The 19,978-nt window shown below is 36.8% G+C and overlaps 4 protein-coding genes across 8 annotated transcripts; 1 reads left to right on the forward strand and 3 right to left on the reverse strand.

Annotated features, from left to right (window-relative positions):
• Positions 1-1,009: 1,009 nt before the first annotated feature.
• Positions 1,010-7,106, reverse strand: LOC119996700. 5 transcript variants are annotated; one of them, XM_038843434.1, is made up of 10 exons: positions 6,772-7,106; positions 3,337-6,330; positions 3,063-3,226; positions 2,823-2,894; positions 2,578-2,730; positions 2,315-2,478; positions 2,031-2,178; positions 1,754-1,876; positions 1,575-1,662; positions 1,010-1,490 (listed from the first exon to the last, which is right to left on the reverse strand). In XM_038843434.1, the coding sequence occupies exons 2-10, from the start codon at positions 6,296-6,298 to the stop codon at positions 1,306-1,308; spliced, it is 4,059 nt and encodes a 1,352-aa protein (XP_038699362.1). In that variant the 5' UTR covers positions 6,299-6,330; positions 6,772-7,106; the 3' UTR covers positions 1,010-1,305. The 5 variants fall into 5 exon arrangements, with proteins under 5 accessions (XP_038699362.1, XP_038699360.1, XP_038699358.1 ...); XM_038843432.1 differs by having other exon boundaries at positions 3,337-6,501; XM_038843430.1 differs by having other exon boundaries at positions 3,337-6,541.
• Positions 7,107-10,590: 3,484 nt separating this feature from the next.
• Positions 10,591-12,451, forward strand: LOC119997507. The gene is made up of 2 exons (XM_038844580.1): positions 10,591-10,934; positions 11,125-12,451. The coding sequence occupies exon 2, from the start codon at positions 11,165-11,167 to the stop codon at positions 12,377-12,379; it is 1,215 nt and encodes a 404-aa protein (XP_038700508.1). The 5' UTR covers positions 10,591-10,934; positions 11,125-11,164; the 3' UTR covers positions 12,380-12,451.
• Positions 12,452-13,580: 1,129 nt separating this feature from the next.
• Positions 13,581-14,774, reverse strand: LOC119997026 (receptor-like protein 15). The gene has a single exon (XM_038843797.1). It carries the CDS (start codon positions 14,772-14,774, stop codon positions 13,581-13,583), a length of 1,194 nt encoding a protein of 397 aa, XP_038699725.1.
• Positions 14,775-14,811: 37 nt separating this feature from the next.
• On the reverse strand, positions 14,812-17,769 carry LOC119997027 (receptor-like protein 9a). The gene is made up of 9 exons (XM_038843798.1): positions 17,401-17,769; positions 17,138-17,296; positions 16,871-17,026; positions 16,706-16,780; positions 16,504-16,635; positions 16,338-16,412; positions 16,104-16,256; positions 15,860-16,009; positions 14,812-15,758 (listed from the first exon to the last, which is right to left on the reverse strand). Exons 1-9 carry the CDS (start codon positions 17,759-17,761, stop codon positions 14,812-14,814), a joined length of 2,208 nt encoding a protein of 735 aa, XP_038699726.1. The 5' UTR covers positions 17,762-17,769.
• Positions 17,770-19,978: the final 2,209 nt, after the last annotated feature.

The raw sequence follows: 19,978 nt of genomic DNA on the forward strand, positions 1-19,978 counted from the left end.
TTTTCTTATGATTTTCCTATCAAAGATTCAAATATATCACATACCATAAAATTTTCTTATGATTTTCCCATCAAAGATTTTGAATAATTCCGTATCATTATATAATTTCGCCATATAATTGTTGATATGGATTATTATATATGCCAAGTTTCATATAATGTTCACAAAAATAGGAGTTCCTTTTATGCTTTGTTTGTTTAAAACAAAAATGGAAAACTCATCATTTTTCCAAATTTTGTTTTAATACACATGCTTAAAAACTATTTTTCCCTATTTTAGAAAAATTAATTTTCCTTAAAAAAAAAAGAAAATTTAACTTCTAGAGTCGCCAATGCAAATCCAATGGATGACAGGAGGCTACAGGAGTCCCACTGTTATTTAAACATACGACTAATATTTTTAATTTTCAAAATTTTTTGATCATTTCTAAAAATCCAACCGTATATTATTTTTCAAAATAAAAATCAAATTAAACGCGTAAACACCATAACAATTATTAATCATTGGATATAAACTCAAAATTTCTATGTTAATTCACAAAAAGTATACCATTTTGAAATCGTAATCTTGATCCAAAGATTCAAAACAAAATCATGATTTAAAAAAAATTTAAAACGTGACTTTAATTTAAAATATGCGGGGTCCACTATAATAAACTCAAATCCAGGTGTCTAGATTAGGATGAAAGTTATACTGGATCTCAGGGCCTTTCCGGGTCAAACTGACCAGTCAAGTAGTCCGGGTTGATTTCTAGAAGACTATAACACTGAAAAAAATTATATCAAAACCACAGGGCCTTTCCCGGTCAACAAACCTCGTGCAGTGGACGGCATTGTTGACAAGAGGATAAACGTACATCTTATTCCCACATAATATACAGAGAGGCTATTTCGACGAATTGAATTTGTGAGCTCTAGGTTATGTTATATCCCTACAACTCGACCACTATTGCACATGTTCCTCTCATAAGAAAATGAGTCTACTAAAAAAGTCATGTAATTGAAGCATATGAAAACAAAAATTCAACATTCTTAAGATGATCAATAAAATTGCAAGCATATTTTATGCATCTCAAGTCATATAATGTTGACAGAGATCAAACAGCTGAAAGGCAAAAAAACATCCGACAGATCGACAAGTTGTAGAAACTTTTTAAGTATTTCCATGCAAGGAAAAGAAAAAACCTTTGTAAGCAAAACCCTGGTAGATGTATTTATATACAGAATGAAGAACCAACACGGAGAGACATCCAAAGAAAGTAAAACCCTAAATTTGTTTTTGAACCTGAGCCTGTGTCGCGGGGAGTTATTGAGGCGGGTTTTGTCCTTTCGGAGGAAGTTTTGCAGCCATAATTCGCAAGTCGTTGGCAATTTCAGTAAAGCTCGGTCTCTCTGATGGCTCTGACGACCAACATCTCTCCATCAGTGATTTCCAATCCGGATCACATGATTCTGGTATTGGTGGCCGCAAGGTATTGCTGACGATTCCACCTAAATTGCAGTCAGCAGGCCACGAGATCAGTAAGACATACAAGTTCAAGATATGATTTGTCGGTAACTACTGATCAATCTTACCTATAATCGCCCCATAATGCAAGTCTGCATATGGTTCTTCCCCAGTAAGAAGTTCCCACATCACAATACCATATGAAAACACATCAACCTAAAATGCAGGAAAATTCAGAGAACCGTCAAATAGAGTAGAGAAGAAACTATGAAAGGAGTTATATGAATAGACGAATGTAAGTAGAAACCTTCTCTGAAACAAGGCTACTGCTACCATTTAGAAGCTCAGGTGCCATCCATGGAAGTGTTCCTCGAACACCACCAGATATAAGTGTCTGACATTTCACCTTAGACAAGCCCAAATCACCAACCTAATACAAGAAGCAGAAAGGAAACTGTCAGGGTCATTAAATGGTCAGAAAATGATTGAACACCACCAGATATAAGTGCCAAAATGTTTGTTATGCAATATCAGCCAAATGCAGAAGAGTGCAATCACAAGCAAAATCAGGCCCAGACATAAACCTTGCATATTGGGCGGTGAGGGTCTCTAAGATTGACAAGTAAATTGTCACTTTTCAAATCAAAATGCACTATCTTCTTTCCATGTAAATACTCCATCCCAAAGGCCACATCCATGGCAATCAAAAGGAGCTTGCGCTTGCTGAGGCTCCTGATAACAAACAGTAACTATTTTTAAGTCATTTTAGAATGATGCAGTCTTACGCCACTGCGTCTGCGATAGGATCATCTTAGAAATGGAAAATTTATGAAGTGAGAGGGTCTGAGGGAAGGAGAAAACAGGGTACCTCACATTCTTCTGCAGAGCATTTCTCAAGGATCCATTAACCATATACTCAGTTACTGTGGCAATTGAGCCTCCAGGGCCATCCAGCACAACACCATAGAAGGCTACCACATTTGGATGGTGCAAGTCAGCAAGCTTAATGGCCTCATTCCAAAAATCATCTCTCTGAATGCACACGTGTATGAAAGTAGTCAATAAGCAAGCCATGAAATGGGAGTGGTGTTGAAAGAGTAGTTTATAAAGCACAAAGAAAATAGACTTGACCATTCGCTCTTGTTCTGAAGGTTTCCCAGCAAAACACCTGTCATTAATCCGTTTAATTGCGACATCAGTACCCCTCCACTTTCCATGATAAACAGTGCCAAAAGTACCAGAACCTAACTCTCTCAGCTCTTCAAGGTCACTATTCTGAATAATCTGCAAAAAAAAAAAAAAAAAACACAGAAGTAAACACAACATCAAGCGCACAACTGTAGACCATGACATCAAACAAACGTCAAACTTGAAACCTGCAAGCGACCGATGCCATCTGACACAGGAAAACCAAAATTCACCTTCTCCGAAATTTTGGTCTTCACATCCTACATAAGAAGAGTAGAGAGGAGGTAGCAACAATAACAGTCAAAACCCACCAGCAGGCAACCATAATTTTTTTTAAAAAAAAACAAACAAACACTAAGCACATGCAGACACTAAAAAGACGAAAATGGGCATTAAACACCTAGAATTATGTTCTTCCAGTGTCCTACCTTATAATTTGAAACTTCTGTGCCTTGAGCAGTGTCAAAGGCAGATTCATTAATGTCATGAGCTGATAAATCAGGATTAGAAGATGTAGAAGATTGAAAGACAGAAGCAGCTACATTCTCAGCGACAGCTTGGAGTTCTTTCTTGATGAGGTCCTCTTCTGAGCCTTTGACAGGGAAGCCAAAAGTATCAAATAATCAGTCATATACCATTAAAAAATTACTGATGACATATTATCACACACACAGAAATACTTTCTATTCATCTTCAACTGACCTTTGGAGGAACGAGCTTGCTCTAAACTGTAATCCCTATTTAAATTGCTCAATGGCTGGAAGGCTCCGTCATCCAATCTTGTGTCTGTACTTGGTTCCCCACTACTGCCCAAATGATTACCAACCACTGGGTCCCTATTAACAAAGGCTTCCTTTCTTACTGCAATTTTAGTAGGCCTGGGAGGGGGGAAATGAGTATCATGACGCAAAGCCCAAGGATCCTGGTTGCTAAAAAGAGAGTTTGACGAGTCCACAACATCAACGGGCCTGCTAGAAGGGGATGGAGAAGATAGTATGTTACCATTCAAGGTAAAACCTTCTACATCACTAGGAACAATCTTTGGCTGTAAGCATGAGACTTCATCCTTCCACTCAGAAACAGGCAGAGGTCTGTCGATTACATAAGTCGACTCAACACCAGAGAATGCTGGATCGACCAAAAGAGGAAGTTGAGCTGCCTCATGTGATTCCTTGTGCAGATAATTATGCCCATAACACATTGCTTCAGAGCTAGAAGGCAAAACTTCAGTGGGTTTGCAATGATTTGCATCACGAACTATTTGCGGATTGCTAAAGGAATTATCAAAAAGTGCATCCCTCCCTGTAGTTGGCTGTGGTCCATAATTCAAAATATCTTCTTTTCTAAGCGTATTAGTGGGTGCCCTATTTTGTTCTTTATTAACACAAATCTCAGCTGGATGTATTTGGAGAGGTTCCATCATCCCATCAATGGGTCTCAGATGGTCATGTGATACACAGGAGTCTATCGTATCTTCTTTGGGAACAAGGCCTGAGATCTTACCAGAAAAGTCTTTTGCGGGTTCTTGAATCAGGCGCTCTGAAGATTGAATAGGTAAACCTCCAACATGCGGTATATCATTATTGATAAGTTTATTAAGTGGCTCCTGTTTAACCTGACAATAAGTTGGCACTGACTGCTTCTGTGTCGCATCATCACAGGAAGATTGAGGCATGGTACCTAAAAGTTTTCCGTAAGGTAAGTTGACGTCACCAGCCAAACCCATCACTCCATTGGAAGCTGAAACCATGGGAATACGATCAGAATTGTCTGTTTTCTGGTAAACAATTCCCTCATTTCCATTTTGTGCATCAAGGTTATGAGACAATGCCATTGCATCCGCTTGAGGTGTTCCAACTTGATAATGGACTCCAGCTCGAGCACCAGCACGTTGGTCAATGACATCATCACCTGAGATGCCAGTTACCATACCACTGCTTATTGAATGAAATCTCATTGCATCTTCTGAACGGAGACTTTGATAAGCCGAGCTTGAATCATATAAAGGATTTGCACCACTCACTTTACGATCCTGTGGCAAAGTATCCGAATGTGCATGAGGCAGTACATTCTGACACATATAACAGTCTTGCAACCTCAGAATCTTTTCAGTAAAAATTACCTGTTGATGAGGCACTTTACCATCAGTGTACGTTCCAGTCTCAGGTGACTGAACTTGATGCCAGCCATAGCCTCCCCCAACTACTTGAGATGGGACCTGCGCCTTATACATATTGTAGGTTGGATCAAAAGGAAGCTGAACAACCCTAGGCCCAACTGTGCTTTGATTGGGATATTGCTCGAACCGAGTTTGTTGCGGCTGCACTAATGGTTGAACCACTGTAGGCCTGACAGGAGCATGAGAAGATGAAGCCACTGTCATGTGCACCGCAGGAATAAACTGATGATGAGTAACACCTCCCAGATTATCATGGAGTTGTTGTTGAGTAAACACAGCTCCTGCATTTCCAAACAATTGAGAATTTGGAAATCCCATTTGGGAAGGAAGATGTATAAAGCCTGAGTTGTTCATAACTTCTGGTCGAGAATCAACATAAGCCTGCATGTGAGGTCCTGGCTGTGGAACTTCCTTTCCAGGTTGATGGAAATCATAACCTAGTTGCTGATGTGGTGCAGCAACAGGTACAGGCCTCACCACTTCAACCTCGGGGTAAGGTTCTGAAGTTTGAGGTGGCCCAGACTTAACAACTGGAATGCCCAATGGAGCAGTAGAAGCATCAGTATAAGCTGCGGGGTTGGGATCAATGCACATCAATTTTGGAGCAGCATCATGGGAAGTAGCTGAATTATTGCTAGGTGATAATGTGCAGGTGGATGGCAGCCCAGTAGTGTCCCCTTGCCACAGACCTGAGCAATCACCAGTCTCAGCCCCGCTGATATCAGAATTTTGTGTTGAATTTGCACTTGCCATACTCTCCTTCCTTGTGATACCAGTGCTTCCAACTCCATCGACAACCCCATTCACTGCATCCACATATTTCTGCCCACCATCGTGTAAATCTCCAAACTGCACCACACCAGAAGAGTCGAGTTCTGACGCAGAAAACAAAAACATTCTCAATTTAGCTGACCCATCTGAAAAACTCCCACTCAACTTCTCGTACTCATCCATCATGTTCTCAAGATCATCAGGGCATGAAACTGATACCAACGCATCAAGATCTTCATCAGGGAGCTGGTACTTAATGATCACAGGTTGCCCATATATGTCCACCATCTTTTGCATAAGCTCATTGAAGCTTGCCTCTCTCTTGATACTAATAATCCTAGTTTGTCCTCCAACATATCTTAGAGTACCATCACTGGGTCTAGGTAAAATCTTACCCCCAAAGCTACACAAAAACTTGACTTTCTTCCCAGAAACAGAATCGTTTCCACCACCTTCACTCACTTGTTCAGCCCCATTGCTACCGACCTTGTTAACCAAATTGGGATTATAATCAACCCTTGTTGCCTTCTCCTCCTGATCACTTCCATTACCATTAACGCTGTCCCCCAAATTTCGAGCACCCACAAATGCAGATCCCATATCACTCCCTGAATGATCAACAGCATTCCCAACCACCCTATTCCCCAAACTGGGACCATAACCGAACCCACCTACAGCAGGATTAACACTAACACTCCCAACCGGAACAGGCATACGTGGCGCCCATGCAGTAACACCAGGAGGCACTGCAGCACCATACCCAAGAGTCACATAACCAGCATCAGGTACCGTTGCCGGATAATAAACGGGTATGGACCCAGAGCTCGCAAAACCTCCTTCCGCAGTGTTTCTACCAGATGTAATAGTGGCCGCAATGCGGGGCTCTTCGGTTACAGTTCTAGTAGCGTTTACTGTCACTGGATCTTTAGCTATTGAGTTTTGATCGAATGCCATAATCTAAAGCAAGTTTGATTCAGGGAAGTGATAAAACTCAATCTAAAAGGGTTTTGCCCTATATGTATTGGTATCTACATAGGATTTTAGGCGTAGATTCGATTACAGTGTTAAACCCCCAAACGAGGCTCAACCAAAAACAAAATAGAGAGAATAAAAAGGGTTTTCCCAAATCAAAAACAACCAGGAAATAAGGCGATTAACAGGCGAGAGAGAGAGAGAGAGAGTAATACCAGATTGAACTCTGACAGATAGATTGAGGGAGAGAATAGCGACTTAGCTGAGTCGGTGTAACGACCTTATAAAACGCCCGATTCAGGGCTTTCGGTGGCACCAGTCTTTCTCCCGATACTTACTGCCTTCTCTCTCCTAACTTTCTCAGAGGGTCTCTGGAATCTTATTTTATTGATTGTTGGGTTTGAATTTTCTGGGTAGTCCAGGGAAGTTTATTTTCTCGGGAAAAATTGAACGAAGGGAAGTTGTTTGTCTGTTTTGCTTAAGACTTAAGAAAATACGAAACAGAGATAGAGAGAGGAGATGAGAGACACGTGCTGAGCTCCATGCAGGATCTTTTCGAGTCGAACGTGTGTACTTGTTGTGTTTCGGGTCAATTCAAACACTCGACTAAATAGATATCGTGACGGTGACGGGGACTAGAGAGATTTGTTAGCCAGCCCCACAATTTTTTTTTATTTCCTTTTTATTAAAATCAAAAAAAGATTATTATTCAATATGATCAATCTTTAATCATTTTAAAGCTTGACTACGTTAATGTTAATAATTGACAATTTTTAGATTCGACTTGTTATGTCGATATAGCATAAATTTATGTGGAATTTGACAATCATAGGTATCACGAATGATGGTGTTGGTCATGTGATAAGTAATATGGTAATCAACACTCCCTATTAGGGTTTAATCATATCTGAAGGTATGAGCTAACACATGAATTTTTCATGAGTTTGCATGACATGCGTAGTTTGTAGACCAGGTTCAATGAGTTTACCCAATACACATTCGAAGAATTGTAACCATAGATCCCACCGAACATAATATTGTATGTATCAAATTAATTTCATTTTCTCAAAAAAAACTTGCATCTTGCAAATAAATGAATAATCGCAAATCATGTACCTCTTCGGCTTATCGTTTTGTGAAACCCTAGAGGGTACCTCTCGATTTGGAGTAAATATACTATTTCTTAATCATACTTTTAGTTACTTTTTTTGTTTTTATCATAAAACTAGAGAGTTAATTAGGTTTCAGATTCCATAACCTACTTCAAATTTTCTTTAGGACAAGATGAATTAACCAATTTTACAATTATTATCTCTTGCAACTTTCAAAAATATTTTTAAACGCTGACAGGATTTAATTGCCTTTGAGAGATGGTTGAATTGGTATGAGAATAAATAACTTCGATTACACAATCTTATTCGAACCATGGCATCGACACTTTACTATTTTAATTATATAATATTTTGAAACAGAGTAGTCTTGCAACCCCCAAATATTGTTCTACATTTTAACTCTTGATCCATATGACACCTCGGATATCAAGTGATTATAAACATAGATATAGGACACCCAAACATCTTGTATGTCATTGGATGAGGTTTATAATTGGTAAAAAATTGGAGAACGAAACATTTTCCTTTAGAATTTTAATGCGAAAGTTCATGGAGATTTTCCTCATAAATGGATAATGTTTTTTTAAAAGATGTAAAAGTGGTGTTGTGACAAGAGTGACAAATATATAGTGTGGGTTTGGTGGAAACAAGAGTATAAAAATTAAGATTAAATTTATAATGGGTGACGGGACCTGCTGTATTTTTATTACAGCAGGTCCCGCTGTAATATAATTTTAAATTAGTAAAAAATTTTATTTTTTATTTTTAAAAATAATAAATGTATATTATTCTTCCTAACGAATCCAACTATATTTTTTTGTTCGAAACAAAAATCATATTAAACATGAAAAATACATGATCATTTTAAACCGTCGGATATAAACACAAAACAATCGATGTCTCGATCGCGATGAATTTGATTTTTGTCTTGAACAAAAAATACGTCGTTGGATTCTTTAGATCGAATACTACACATTAACGATTTTTAAAAATTAAATAAAAAAAATTTTGTGCTCCAAAAGAACTACAGTGGAGTCTGTTGTAATTTTCACTACAGCTGACCCCGGCACCCATTTATAATTTGGTTTAAAGCCCTAAATCATGGTAACGGGTGCAATTGGGTGTTAGTCAATTTTTAGTATTTTATTTGACTGGTCGGTTTTGTTAGTTGGCAGTTGTAATTACTTTTAGTTGGTAAAGTTTGTTTAGGGCTATATAATGGGGCGTTTCTTTTTTTAAGTATTCAATTAATTTATTATTTTACTAATTGATTATTTATATAAATAAAGTAGAAAAAATGGCTTGTAACTGTTTATTTATAGTAAAACAAAGATGGAAACAAATGGAAAAGCGATAAGACATCTTGACTTTTGTCTTGGTGAAAAGTGTCTTTCTTTAGACAAATATCCCATAACCGACATGCAAAATATTTTGTTTTGTTAAAAAATTATTATTGTAATATAAAGTATTTTTTAATTCCAAAAAAAAAAGAGAGAGAAAGAAGTCCAACATTGATGCTTGGGTTGTTTCAACAAAAATCAAAATATAGGAAACTAACATAATCCAAGGATTATGCTTTGACCATAGGGGGCCATGGCTCCCCTAAGTTCGAACAAAATTTTTACCACTTCTCTGACCGGTTAAGGGGTGAGTTAGGTCGAACCCACCCCAATGAATATTTTGATGATGGTGATTATTGATGGTAGTGATTCAAGTGGTTGTATCGAGATTGTTCTTATTCGTGGTGGTCTGGGGTCAATATAGATGTATATTTAAGAAGGTAACAAAAAAAAAAAAAAGCCCGGCCCTACCCCATGAATTTTGAACCATTAATTACGTATGAGACTTGAGCTTGGGCCATTAGTAGTCAAGCCCAATAAATTGTTTGATTAATTTTTAAGCAAAAAGGTCATGGATAATGCTAATTGAAAGGGCGCAATATTTGTTTGGTTTTATCTTTTAGGCAAAAGCAATTGACTTAAGAGACTTATTTTGATCACTTCATTGTCTTTTTTCTCTGAATTTACACTTGGTGACTTGGTCTCCACTATCCAAATACCCTATCTCTCTCAAACTTTTGTCTTGCTCATTAGTGATTTGGTGTAGGCTTTGAATATCTCATTTGTTTCTCTTTTCAAAACTTGCTAGGCAAGGGTTTTTGTCCCTACCTCTACTAAAACTTGCTAGGAAAGGGTTTTTGTCCCCCCTACCTTTACTAAAGTTCAAAGATTTTTAAATCCATAAAGATCATATGATAATGTTTTGTATCAATATGACTCTGCTTAGCCTATGGGCCAAAATCCACTTCGGGCTTGGCCCCGTCAGAAGGCATAATCCCACGGGCCATGGGATATTGGGTTTAATTGCGGTACCTAAGCTCATTGCTTCCATAAGGCCCAATTAAAGCCTTCAACCCAAATAAATCATAAAATGAGAGTGCATAATATATTTCTCGACATTTTTGCTATCTTGCATAAGTTTCTTTGAATGTGTATTGGGTAAACTCATTGAATTGGTCTACAAACCACGCACGTCATGCAAACTCATGAAAAATTCATGTGTTAGCTCATATCTTCAGTTATGATTGAACTTTAATACGTTGATTACCATACTACTTAGCACATAACCAACACCATCATTCGCGATACCTATGATCGTCTAATTCCACATAAATTTATGTTATATCGACATAACAAGTCGAATCTAAAAATTGTCAATTATTAACATTAACGTAGTCAAGCTTTAAAATTAATTAAAGATTGATCATATTGAATAATAATCTTTTTTTGATTTTAATAAAAAGGAAATAAAAAAAAATTGTGGGGCTGGCTAACAAATCTCTCTAGTCCCCGTCACCGTCACGATATCTATTTAGTCGAGTGTTTGAATTGATCCGAAACACAACAAGTACACACATTCGACTCGAAAAGATCCTGCATGGAGCTCTGCACGTGTCTCTCATCTCCTCTCTCTATCTCTGTTTCGTATTTTCTTAAGTCTTGAGCAAAACAGACAAACAACTTCCCTTCGTTCAATTTTTCCCGAGAAAATAAACTGCCCTGGACTACCCAGAAAATTCAAACCCAACAATCAATAAAATAAGATTCCAGAGACCCTCTGAGAAAGTTAGGAGAGAGAAGGCAGTAAGTATCGGGAGAAAGATTGGTGCCACCGAAAGCCCTGAATCGGGCGTTTTATAAGGTCGTTACACCGACTCAGCTAAGTCGCTATTCTCTCCCTCAATCTCTCTGTCAGAGTTCAATCTGGTATTACTCTCTCTCTCTCTCTCTCGCTTGTTAATCGCCTTATTTCCTGGTTGTTTTTGATTTGGGAAAACCCTTTTTATTCTTGTTTTTTGTTGAATCGATCATAAATTCACAATTGTATTGATTCTTAAGGTGAATCACAATTGTATACATTCTTAATTTGATGTGAAAATATATTTGTATATGTCAGGTAGTGTTTGAAGAAGCTATCGGATTCTTCAGTTTCGGCGATGGCCACCAATGAAAAGAGATGCAGATTTGGAAAGGATAAATACAGGGATTGGGAAAAAGGACTCCCTGACGGCATCCTTGATATGATTGTTGAAAGGCTCGATTTTATTCATTGCTTAACTTTCAGCAAGGTATGCAAATCATGGAGAAGTGTTGTTAGATATGCATCTATTCGTAATCCATTGCGTGGGTGCCCATGGCTTGTAACGGTTTCCCCAAAACCTGCCGATGGCGCGGAGAGGGTAAGTTTTTGTAGTATGACAGAGATGAAGGGTAGGTGCATGGAGATAAGTGGCAGGGGTAATGTTGTATACATGTGTGGGTCTGTCCAAGATTGGTTGATTGTGAAAACACAACTTCATAGTTGTAATAAGGTTCTTTGGGCTCTATTGAATCCTTTCACTGGAGCCAAGGTCTTTTTACCAGCCTTAAGATTGCCCGGTAATAAGTTGGTACTGTCTGGATCCCCTTTTGAGTCGAATTGTGTTTATATGACCCTAACCAAGCCATCTCTTAAGTTTTCCTTATGGACGAAAGGAGCACCAATTTGGACTGAAGTTGAAGTTCGGTATGAGATAAAGCAAGAACCAGAGCCCCTAACAGATGCTGCATTTTGCAATGGAAATTTCTACTTTTTGACGAAGAATTATAACATACAACGTCTCGATGCTGCATATGCTTCATCTGCAATCAGGAGAAGAAGCACTAGTGAAATCAAAACTAGTTTTTATAGAGTTGAAATGCCCTGTTGGCCAAAAGGTCAGTTTTTCAAGTATTTAATGGAATCTTCAGGTGACATTCTACTTGTCATACGGTTTTTTCGCTATGTTATAACATGTAGCTTCACAATTTATAGGCTGGACATTGGTAGGAAGGAATGGGTTAAGTTAGATGACTTGGGGGATCAAATATTATTTTTAGGAAAGACTACTTCTAGATCATATTCTGCCAAGGAACTAGGGTTTGTGAGGGGCAATTGTATTTTTTTCACTGATGTTTATAGATACAATAGATACAAGTCGGAGACAAATTTTTTGGACTGGGGTATTTTCTGCCTGGATGATAAAAGGTTTGGGAGTTTTTTCTATCCTTCAAAAGAATGCAGTAGCGAACCTGTATGGATCACTGCACCTCTATGGTGGTATTTGTTTGGAGAGAGACCATTGTATGAAACAAAGATCAATTTAAACCCTGGTGTTATTTGGTATCGTTGAGGTTGTATGGCTCCTCTTGACTTTGATTTTAAATAAGCTTGAATTTTCAAGATGAGATTATTATTCTCGAAATTTGAAAATGATAATCAGCTCAGAGCTTGCAAGCCAAGGTGAAAGCTTGTTTATATATATATATATATATATCTTAATATGTTTAATTAATGTAATTATCATTATATAATCTGTTACTCATATGTTTATTGTTCATGATATCTGATATTGAAATTTTCCAAGTGTTGCGCACTTTTTCCTATCCGGTTGGTTATTACTTGTCTCATAACCGTTGGATTTTTGAATTTCTACTTCAAGTCTACCTTGTTTCTTTGCATAAAAAAGGTGAAAGACTTTTGTACATAAGGCTCCCATAGTAAACATAGTCTGGAACAAGCATGATGTTGTACATTATGTGGAGAAAGTGTTTCTATGGATTGAAGTTGTTTCTATGAATTGAACCCAATGAAACTTTATAATTGACATAGCAAATATCTGACATTTCTTGGCCATAGTAATCTAGTAGTAGCCTAGTAGGTAAAATGTAAACAATTTTCGTGCACAAGGCTTTCGTAGTGGCATGGGGTCGAGGAGTGCTGTGATATACTCATATCTTCCATCCATATGATATGTGGAGAGGTTGTTTTCAAGAATTGAACATGTGATCACTAAGTTGACCCTTGTAACATGGTACATCAGTTAGCATGCTAGGTTAATCAAACCAATGAGAGGTGGCTCCATAGGTAATTAGCAGAGATACCAGTAGAAGCAAAGTAAATGGTTAGTTTTCACAAGTGGAAGTGATTTGGTGAAGGTGGGTAATCTAATTTTTATAAGCGGAAACATCAAATAAATTGTGCTCAATCAGTAAGACTTTGCTATTTTTCTTTCCTTTTTTTTTCCTCTTCTGGGAATTCTTGTGTCCTTAGTTACTGCTATAACTCTCTTATTATGTTTGATTTCTCTTTAACTCTCGATGTTTGTACCATATTCTACTTTGCTTTACATAATATCGAGCTCTCGATGTCTTGCATCAAACCGAAAATACTACGATTTGATATGGATGCAAGAAGAAAGTCTAGTTGCATTGAGAGGAATTTTATTACCAAAATGAGATAAGAAGCGTTCGAGAGATGGGTAAAGATTACAAAGAGAGAGAAAAAAAATTATTATTGAAGCACAAAGCTATATTTAGAGCTTGGAGAGCTTATCAGAACTTATCCACCACAAAATAGTAGCAATTGTTGATGCATACTTCGATCTGGTAAAACCATACTGCTCGCCAATATGGATTTATGTATAGGACTATTGCCATACCCAACAGTATCATGATGTAGGCCACCAAAAAGCTCACCCAGAAATCAATCATGTCCATGAAACTATCATCCTCCCTTTGCTCAATAAAGGGATACGTAGCTGGGGATGCAACATTAGTCTCATCACAACTCTTACTTAATGAGGGTCCATAAAGAAGAGGATTTCCTTCGTAACTGCTCCCATTAAAAGTCCCAAATTGATTTTTCGTTGGAATTGGGCCTGATAAGTTGTTATGAGCCACAATAAATACTTCCAAAGTTGTTACCTCAATCAATTGTGGGGGAATTTGACCATTTAAATCGTTGTAGGAAAGATCCAAACTCTCTAGCTGCTTCAGGTTTGAAAACGTTGTTGGGATTAAGCTTATCAGATTGTTGTGCGATAAGTTTAATGATTTGACATTGGCTAAGTTTCCAAATTCGATGGGGATTTCACCGGAGAATCTATTACAAGAAAGATCGATTCCATACATATAATCAAGGATGTATCCCGTGTAAGAAAGTGAGTTGCTCTTTGTTGTTAACTCTAAAACTTCTTCCATAGAGGAACGAAAACGACCAAAATCAGAAGTAGGGTCTTCGAAATTTGGAAGAGAGTTGATATCAGGAATCCTTAAAAATTCTTGATAAGGCACACTGACCGGCATCGATGACAAATTACTTAAGCAGGCATGTAAGCGTCCAGACAAATTATTCGAGGAAAGATCCAATATGTTTAATTGTTTCAAGCGGCATAACTCAATGGGAATGTTGCCATGGAAATTATTGGCTTGCAAAAGAAGAATGGTCAAATTTGAGAAATTACTGATCCAATTTGGTATTTTTCCGCTGAAATTGTTACCTCCAAGATCCAAAATACCCAAACCAGTGCTATTAATAAAAGCATATGGAATGAAGCCTCTCAACTTGTTCCTACTCAAAAGGACATGTCTAAGATTTGGCAATTCACTGAAACAAGGTGGTATAGACCCAGATAAATCATTCCTAGAAAGATCTAAGAATTCAAGGTAATAAAGTTTGCAGAATTCTGGCGGAATAGAACCCTCAAATTGATTATCAGAAAAAACTACTTCCTCCAAGTTTGACATATTGGCTATCCAACGCGGAACCCTGCCTGACAGCGAGTTACGGAACCCTGCCTGACAGCGAGTTACGACTGATATCCAATGATACCAAACCCATGAGTGATGAGAGATCAGATAACTCTCCAACAAAGTTATTGCCATCTAACAATAAAAAGCTCAAACTAACAGGATCAAACAAGTTAGGAATGAAACCAGAAAAATTGTTGTTTGAGAGTCTGATGAGCTGCAATGGAGTGTTAGAAAATTGGTCTTTTATTTCTCCAGAAAGTTGATTATTTGACAAATCCAAAAATTCCAAGGACTTTATGTCACCCAAATTTGGAGGGATGGTACCTTGAAAGGAATTCTTAGATATATTTAAGAGTACTAGATTTGGAAAAACAAAAGATATATTTGACGAAAAGCGAACCCCTAACTTGTTGTGGGATATGTCTATCACATAAACTTTTAGATTAGGATGTGATGGCAATTGAAATGGGCCCAAAAATGAGTTATCCATCAAGTAAATCTGTTGTAATCTTGTGTTGTTGTCAAACAACCAACTCGGGAATGCTCCACCAAATTTTGAACTGGAGAGGTCAAGATATCTCAAGTTGAATTGATGGTATAAGAAGTTGAGAAAACTTGCATTTGAATTCTTTGTTATGCAATTTGACAACTTCAATACCTCTAGTTGGAATTTTGGAGTCCAAGGGTGAGAGGCAGCTTGATCGATCAACTCATTACCATCATTAGCTTGGAAAGTTTTTAGACTTGAGTGGTTTGCGAATGGTTTGAGGGATACTTGAAAGTGATTATATCCAAGTGAGAGAGATTCAATAGACTTGAAGTTGGGTATGGGAGTGGAAGCAATATTTCCTGTGAGTTGGTTGTGAGAGAGATCCAAAATATGAATAGATGACAAATTTGCCATACATGGTGGAAGTGCTCCTTCAAGTTCATTGTCACTAAGATTTAGATCCTCCAAGTTTTTTAGGTCACACCAGCCTGCAATTGAATCATCATTTGATCATACCATCATGATTTGATAAATGAATTTCATTCTCGCCGTTGGTAAATATATATATAGTTGATGAGAGATTTTTTACCTCGATCGGGTAGGGTGCCCTTGAGACCACAACTACTCAAATGAAGAACTTTGAGAGAAGTGGAAGATCCAACATGACCTCGGAGAAAATCTTTATGGAGGCTAGAATGGTCTAAAAACAATTCTTCCAGTCTACTCAAATTAAACAAATCTGTAGTATGTATGCTAATTCAGTCCACATCCATAAGCATTTCATAGCAAAAGTTACATCATAAATCTTATCTATATAAATAATGTTTTCATACCTTGAAATGCATTTGTTTCATTCAAAATATTTTCTCGAAGATCAATCTTCTTGAGAGTTGATAGTCCCCCTAATGATTTTAGCACAACGCCTTTACCATTAGGTTGGAGATATGCCAGGCCAAGCACCTTTAACTTGTTCAAGGTTGTTTTGTCTGTAATTCAAAATTGAAATTTCCACAAATATCAAATTAATAGAATATATAATTGAATTTAGTCACATCCATATATGTTACCTTGAGGGCCAACAATCTCTTCGATCTTGTTTCCGTTTAGTTGTAGCTCCTCCAAATTTCTCAAACATGCCAACTCTGAATGTATTATCAAGTAATTAAAAGGAGTTTTTACTCAAAACTAAAATGGATTCATAAATGCATGTATTAATAAGCTTTGCTAATTTACCTTTAAGGTGGATTGACCCTGTCAATTGATTTTGTGATAAATTTAGAAACTTGAGACGTGAAAGTCCATTAAGAGATGCAAAAACATTGTTGTTGAAACGATTACGAGTCAAATCAAGGAACTCCAAATCACCTGTAAAATTTTCATTTGTTCTTAAAAAATCTGCAATAAAAAACAAGAGTAGTTTGATCGAGTTTATTACCTTTAAATGATCTGAAGCCTGTAATCTCATTTCCAATCATTTCCAACGTATTCAAGTTGGCTAGATTAATTAAATCTGTTAAAAAAAAGTAATAATGCATCAAAAAATCTCAATTAATTAATTGCTTATTCACAAATGAATACATACATATACATACATACATACCCTCCATATCAATAATTCCACTTAATTGGTTCCATCCGAGATATAAAACTTTTAAGGACGAAAGCCCACGTAAAGACGACATCATGCTGTTGTTGAATTGGTTATAGCTCAAATCAAGAAGCTCTAAATTGCTCAACCGCCATAGACTTTCAAGACCTGCCATATAGTTATTATTGCATTGAATTCTAATAATATAATAGATATATAATATTTAAGGAAGTAATATAATATAATGTCATCTAGTTATGGATATATTCTTGAGTTTACCGTTGCTATTTAAGGTTCTTCCCATTCCATTAACGCTTAAATAAAGAGAATTGAGAGAAGAAAAACCACTCAGAGATGATATAATGCTGTCATCGAAATTATTCCAACTTAAGTCAAGGATCTCCAATTTCCTCAGCCTCAACCACAATATTTCAAATCCTGCAAATAAGTCCAATAATATATAGTCTAGTAAGAAACTTTAATTAGAATATATACATATATATATATATATACACGTACTGATCAATATCTAATTTAAAAACCTTGGTTCTCCACACAACCAAGTATATAATTTCCGCTCAAGTCGAGACTTGTGAGTTGTTCAAAGGGAAGAAAATATGAGGCGTTAAGATACCACGACATTTCATCCCATGCTGCATCAACAAGAGAGAGTTTGGTTACTCTTCCAGTAGTGGCGTTGCACACCACCCTTTCCCACTCACAACAGTCTGAAGAATTACTACTCTCTGGCCAATTTAAGTAATAAAAGAAAAGTTTGAGTTGTAAGAGAGCCTCCCTCTCTTGGTCCACACACCCATCAGTACTCCAACCCAACCCATGTAGCAACACCAACATAGTCACCACCACTCCTCTCCAACATTTCAAATGTTCCATACTTTTCATATTTGTGTATAGAATTGGTTCTACATGTATTATATATATAGATGTTAGAAAGTCAGGCTACTTAAACACATCATGCATTTACATAGTCTTGGTCTTAATTACCATCATTTACCAGCTAATAACGTGTAGGGTTTGGCACGTCTTGACTTGGGGTCTTCCTAAACTTGAGAATGGTTTGGCGAGTCATGACTTTGGGTGTGAATCATTTTACTTTCCTTGTGAAAAAGCATCCTAATAGCCTTTTTATTTACAACATTATTTGTGTTAACGTTTTTAGCGGTGCACAAAAAGTAAATTGCATGGAAATTAAGAAATAAAAGGCGTTGGTCTATTCAAAAGAAGGGGGGGAAAGTAATAGCGTGTTGAATACAACAATTGGTCAAAAGTTCCATAGCCCACAGAGAGCCTTTTTTACCCCCTTGAAAGTTAGAGTCTCTCGATTTTGGGTCCGTTTGAGAATGTATTATATTTTGACCCAATGGGATGGAGTGAGTTGAGTCCTAATTGTTTTCAAAAATTGAATTTTTTTATACTTAATCAATTATTTTTTTAATTTATATATAATACTCAAAAAGCGACACTTGTCAACTTTTCACACTCAAAAAATTACCATTGTCAAAATAATAGAGACCCTTCTGGATAGAAGATATAGATAGAGTGCACTAAAGAGAGCTATAAGCCACTTTAGTGATTGTTATGGTAGACCTTGACGGGTGCCGGGGCTCTGCTGTAAAAAAATTACAGCAGATCCCGCTGTAATAACAATTTGGGATGAAAAAAAATTTTATTTTATTTTGAAAAAATTATAGATGTGTAGTTTATGATCTAACGAATCCAACGATATATTTTTTGTTCAAAACAAAAATCATATGCTATATGAAAAATGCTTAACAATTTTAGACCGTCGGATATAAACACAAAACATTCGGTGTCTGGATCAAGATGAATTTGATTTTTGTTTCGAACAAAAAATATATCGTTGGATTCGTTAGATCATAAACTACACATCTATAATTTTTTCAAAATAAAATAAATATTTTTTGTGACTCAAATTGCCTACAACGTGATCTGTTGTAGTTTTTACTACAGCAGACCCCTGCCACCCGACCTTGACCACAAGCTTATGAGTCAAGTCCTCAACTGGATTTATCAGTGCTCATCACACGCAAGATACTGTACAAATACTTTTGACTCATCCTTCCATTAGCATGTAAAATAACATAATGTTCTAGGAAACAAAAAAATCGTTGGTTGAAAAAGTTAAGTTAGTTGTTTGAATTTTTTACCGCATATACGTGGGAGGTCGCATGTTCTAACATCCATTCTGATTCGATTTGGCATTACTTCCGTGTTAGGCTTCAACCCAGGACTTAACCAACCCATGTGGTTGTGAATTTGTTTGGCATATACTAGTGAAGTTGTTCGTACAGCTCCTCGAGCCATCCTGACAGAAGGTGCACTTTTGGATACAAAGTGTAATCCATCCAGACAGCTACTTGAACTGTTTGGATAGATGTCGCAGATCTACACCCTGGACAGTCCCTATAAATAGGTTTTATTTATAGAATTTTGAGTGAGCGGACTAGAGAGGGTTGTATTGAATTGCAAACACTGAGAGAGTGTCGTCTAGAAAGAGAGAGAGATTTGGTTTAGTTCTTAAGTTCAAGAGCTCATATCTCTTGTAATATTTTTTATATTAGTAGAATTATTCGTTGTTCTTCATCTGATGACGTAAACAAATTGTGTCAAATCTCGTTAAATCTTGTGTCATTTTTCTCTCTTTTGTTTCTGCATACTTTTTATATTCGAGTTTTGTTCGTTTAATCGCAATTGGAAAACGAATGTTTTGAGCTTATATACGACGGTCAAGAATTTTCGTATCTTTTTCATGTTGAATTTGAATTTTTTTGTACAAAAAAATACCGTTAGATTTGTCATGCTAATACTATTTTAGATTTTTCATTATTTTAAAAAAAAATTTAATGCACCAAAACAGTTGGGCACTTCGGATCCCTGGTCTTTTCACTTCTTCTAACTCCCTGTTTTGCGAAATACACTACTTTTTTTTCTTCTTCGAGGAGAAGATTTTTGGGTAAGACTTGGCTGAGCCTCCAAGAATTTTTAAAATTTATTTGAACCCCACGATGGCATTTAATGATTGTATAAAAACCTATAAATACACAAAACACATGAACCATCTGCAATCATTACAATCGA

This window comes from Tripterygium wilfordii, chromosome 4, assembly GCF_013401445.1.
Source record: "Tripterygium wilfordii isolate XIE 37 chromosome 4, ASM1340144v1, whole genome shotgun sequence".
Taxonomy (NCBI): domain Eukaryota; kingdom Viridiplantae; phylum Streptophyta; class Magnoliopsida; order Celastrales; family Celastraceae; genus Tripterygium; species Tripterygium wilfordii.

Bases quoted from the DNA above. Each gene is read 5' to 3' on its own strand.
- LOC119996700 (XM_038843430.1), bottom strand. From the start codon at position 6,538: ATGGCATTCGATCAAAACTCAATAGCTAAAGATCCAGTGACAGTAAAC. The intron at 3,227-3,336 runs GTCAGTTGAAGA...TCCCTGTCAAAG, and splicing joins GCAAGCTCGTTCCTCCAAAG to GCTCAGAAGAGGACCTCATC. The intron at 2,179-2,314 runs GTACCCTGTTTT...GTTTGTTATCAG, and splicing joins GCTCTGCAGAAGAATGTGAG to GAGCCTCAGCAAGCGCAAGC.
- LOC119997027 (XM_038843798.1), bottom strand. From the start codon at position 17,761: ATGAAAAGTATGGAACATTTGAAATGTTGGAGAGGAGTGGTGGTGACT. The intron at 17,027-17,137 runs GTAAACTCAAGA...ACTATATGGCAG, and splicing joins AAGAACCTTAAATAGCAACG to GTCTTGAAAGTCTATGGCGG. The intron at 16,010-16,103 runs GTATGAAAACAT...TACATACTACAG, and splicing joins TGAAACAAATGCATTTCAAG to ATTTGTTTAATTTGAGTAGA.
- LOC119997026 (XM_038843797.1), bottom strand. From the start codon at position 14,774: ATGTCAAACTTGGAGGAAGTAGTTTTTTCTGATAATCAATTTGAGGGT.
- LOC119997507 (XM_038844580.1), top strand. From the start codon at position 11,165: ATGGCCACCAATGAAAAGAGATGCAGATTTGGAAAGGATAAATACAGG.